The following is a 2,802-nucleotide window of genomic DNA, read 5'->3' on the forward strand; positions in this document are numbered from 1 at the left end:
GCCCCGCACCGGGCGCCCCGCACTCCGCCAACGCCGAAAGTGCCGGGTTTTGCGCCAGGCGGGCGCGTCCCGCCGCTCTGGCGCACCCAGGCTGGGAATATTTCCCAGGCTCCAAAGCTCGGGAATGTTTCCAAGGAGAAAAAGACCACCATAAAGAAAAGACATTTAAAGAGTTAAATCCCCTTAACTAGAGCTGTCTGGAGTGAAGCAGTGCAGTCCAGCTCTGGTATCAGAGACTCCTGCAGTGGAGGAAGGAATGTCGGTGCACTATGAGTGAATACAAAATCAAGTTTTTATTAGTACAAAAAATACCTTTTTAAAAAAAAAAAAAAAAAAACAAAACCAAACACCCCACCCGAATATTTTGTTTTAATACTTGGTCTTCCCAACAGGTGGGGGAACAGCTTCCCCAGCAAAGGCAAGGCAGCCCCAAGGGCATCACCCAAGATCAGTAAACTGTATGACACAAGGAGGTTCAAAGTCCTCAAAAGCCTGAGTCCCAAAGGCACCAAATCTGATGTATTTTCCCCCAAATCCCATGATTTTTGCAGCACTGAGGAAACAAGACATGAGTTTTTGCCACCCTGACACGTGGGGGACCTTCTCATTTAGCTCTCTTTACTCACTCCCCTAAGCCTTCAAACTCCTTCAGAGCTCAGAAACGTTTCAAGGAGGAAAAGACCACCATAAAAAGAGACATTTGGAGTTAACCACTCATAACAGCCTTGCCTGGACTGCAGCAGTGCACTGGAGGCAGCAGCTCTGATACCATAGACTTACCCAAGCGGCATTTTTGAAAAATGAACAGTTCTGTACTCAGTCTTTGGACCAGAAAATGAAGTCACAGAAGCACCAAAAGGCATTGGTCGAGTTGAGTCTCACCACATTGCGATCATCAGTGTTACCAGCATCAAACCGTACCAGGCCAAACAGAGGGGTTCGGGCTGCTGCTTCCCCATCAATGAGTAATTTTCCAGAGTTACCTACACTGGGAGCTGCCCCAGCCAAGGATAATGCTCTCACAGGGGTTCTTTTATAAAGTACAAAACCAAACAAAACCCACTACCATAGACACAGGTATGACATACCCAACCCCACTACAGCTACTGTAATAATCTTGGCTCAAAGTTTCTCTCCTAACAAAAACCTCACTGACATCAACAGCTACAAAGCTATGAGCCCTCAATCTCCAGCTCTGGACTGGCTGTGACAGATGTTCTCCCATGTCCCTGCACACCCGTTGCCCCAGGTTGATGCAGAGAGGCAGAACAGGCAGCTGCCATGTCACACTGTGTCCCACTGCACTCCTCCAGCACCACCACAGAGATCCAGGGCCCCACAGCACTGAGTATGGAATCTCTTTGGACAGGAGAAGGGACACTGAGGCACTGTGGTGACACAGGTCTGGTAAGACAACAGTGGTCCTTGATAAAACCCAGAGCTTTTTCAGTCCTGAGCTTCACCTTGCACACCATTTCCAGGGAACCTGATATGCCTGACAAAACTGTTGCACTTAAAAAGAAGCAATTATGGTCAGTTTTGGACACGAAGCTTCAAAACTTCTCCAGGTGAGAGTTAAGAATTAACAGAGAAAGAAAAGAGGAGGAAATCTGAGCAGCTGCTTCATCATGATTGCTGGTGAATCCCAAGTAGTGAGAATGGAGAGCTGTAAAAGCTACATCTTAAAGAACTATATATAGTTTATAGTTTCCTATAAACTACATTATTTAAAATTTCTATCTGAGCTCACATTGGAAACACAGGAGACATCAGACAGAACAGTCTGGAAGGGACTGTGAGGAGCATTGGAGGGCAGGAGCTCTCCCACAGCCCAGCAATGACTGCCCACAGGGAATGCTGCAGCACCAAGGACCCAGCTCAGAGCCCTGGAACCACGAAGCCTCTTCCTCCTTTGGTCAGAACTCGTCCCGCAGCCTCGGTGGGTGGTCCATGCCAAAAAACGAGGAGGGTTTCCCATGGACATCCCGCTCTCTTTTCACAAAGGCAGTGAAGGAAGAGACACAGTTCCCGATGAAGTGGTCGGACTGGCCAAGAATGTACAGATCAATCTGAGGCACTTCTGGCTGCAAGCTGACAACCTTGAACTGCAGAGAAACGAGGAGAGCAGATGAATCCAGTCAGCTATTATCAGAATCCAATGTCTTGGCATAATATTAGAAATGGAATACACAACAGAAAGAGAGTGAATTTAGTCTTTATCTGCCCTATAACTCATTTATTATTAGATCAATGTCAGAGCATTTCTGAAAATCACTTAGGTTTATTTAATTTAAGTCCTTTTTATGGAAATACTTACTACCATGTCAGATAATGCTCTTCAACCTCCCGGAAAAAAAAAAAAAGTTTTACAGGATAATTTTTATTGCTCAAAGTGAATTTTAGCCAAATTCACTTTGAGATGCCAATATTTGGCTGTGAATAACCTATTCCACAACTGCCTGCCTCCTGTCTGTGACAGCCTCAGGCCAGAATCCAAGGGAGGTTTTTATCAAAGCACTCCTGCCAGAAGAGGTTTCTGGAAGACTCACCTTTTTCTGGAAGAACTGTTGTATTTCCGTTGTGTAGGGCTCAGAATCGGTAGCAATATAAACAGATTTAGCTTCAGTCTTTGCCACCCAGAGCTTGAGAGCCCGTTTGATCTCTCTGAGGTCTGGCAGGCACATGTCCATGGTGAGAGGCACTGCAGCACTCCGGTCGTAGCCCACACACTGTGGTGAAGCCATGAAGTGCGGCCCAGCCGTCCCGTCCTTTAACATGTTGCAGGCATTTTTCTACTGGCAG

General features: G+C 46.6%; 1 protein-coding gene across 1 annotated transcript in view; it reads right to left on the reverse strand.

Moving 5' to 3' along the window:
- Nucleotides 1-274: 274 nt before the first annotated feature.
- POFUT1 (protein O-fucosyltransferase 1) overlaps nucleotides 275-2,802 on the reverse strand; it is a 6,389-nt gene continuing 3,861 nt past the window's right edge. The window contains exons 7-8 of the mRNA XM_017735610.1: nucleotides 2,550-2,792; nucleotides 275-2,105 (exon numbers count right to left, since the gene is read on the reverse strand). Of these exons, the coding sequence (XP_017591099.1) occupies nucleotides 1,917-2,105; nucleotides 2,550-2,792 (432 nt within the window). The 3' untranslated portion in view covers nucleotides 275-1,916. The remainder of the gene's footprint in view (nucleotides 2,106-2,549; nucleotides 2,793-2,802) is intronic.

This window comes from Corvus brachyrhynchos, unplaced genomic scaffold (genome assembly GCF_000691975.1).
Source record: "Corvus brachyrhynchos isolate BGI_N302 unplaced genomic scaffold, ASM69197v1 scaffold10, whole genome shotgun sequence".
In the NCBI taxonomy this organism is placed as follows: domain Eukaryota; kingdom Metazoa; phylum Chordata; class Aves; order Passeriformes; family Corvidae; genus Corvus; species Corvus brachyrhynchos.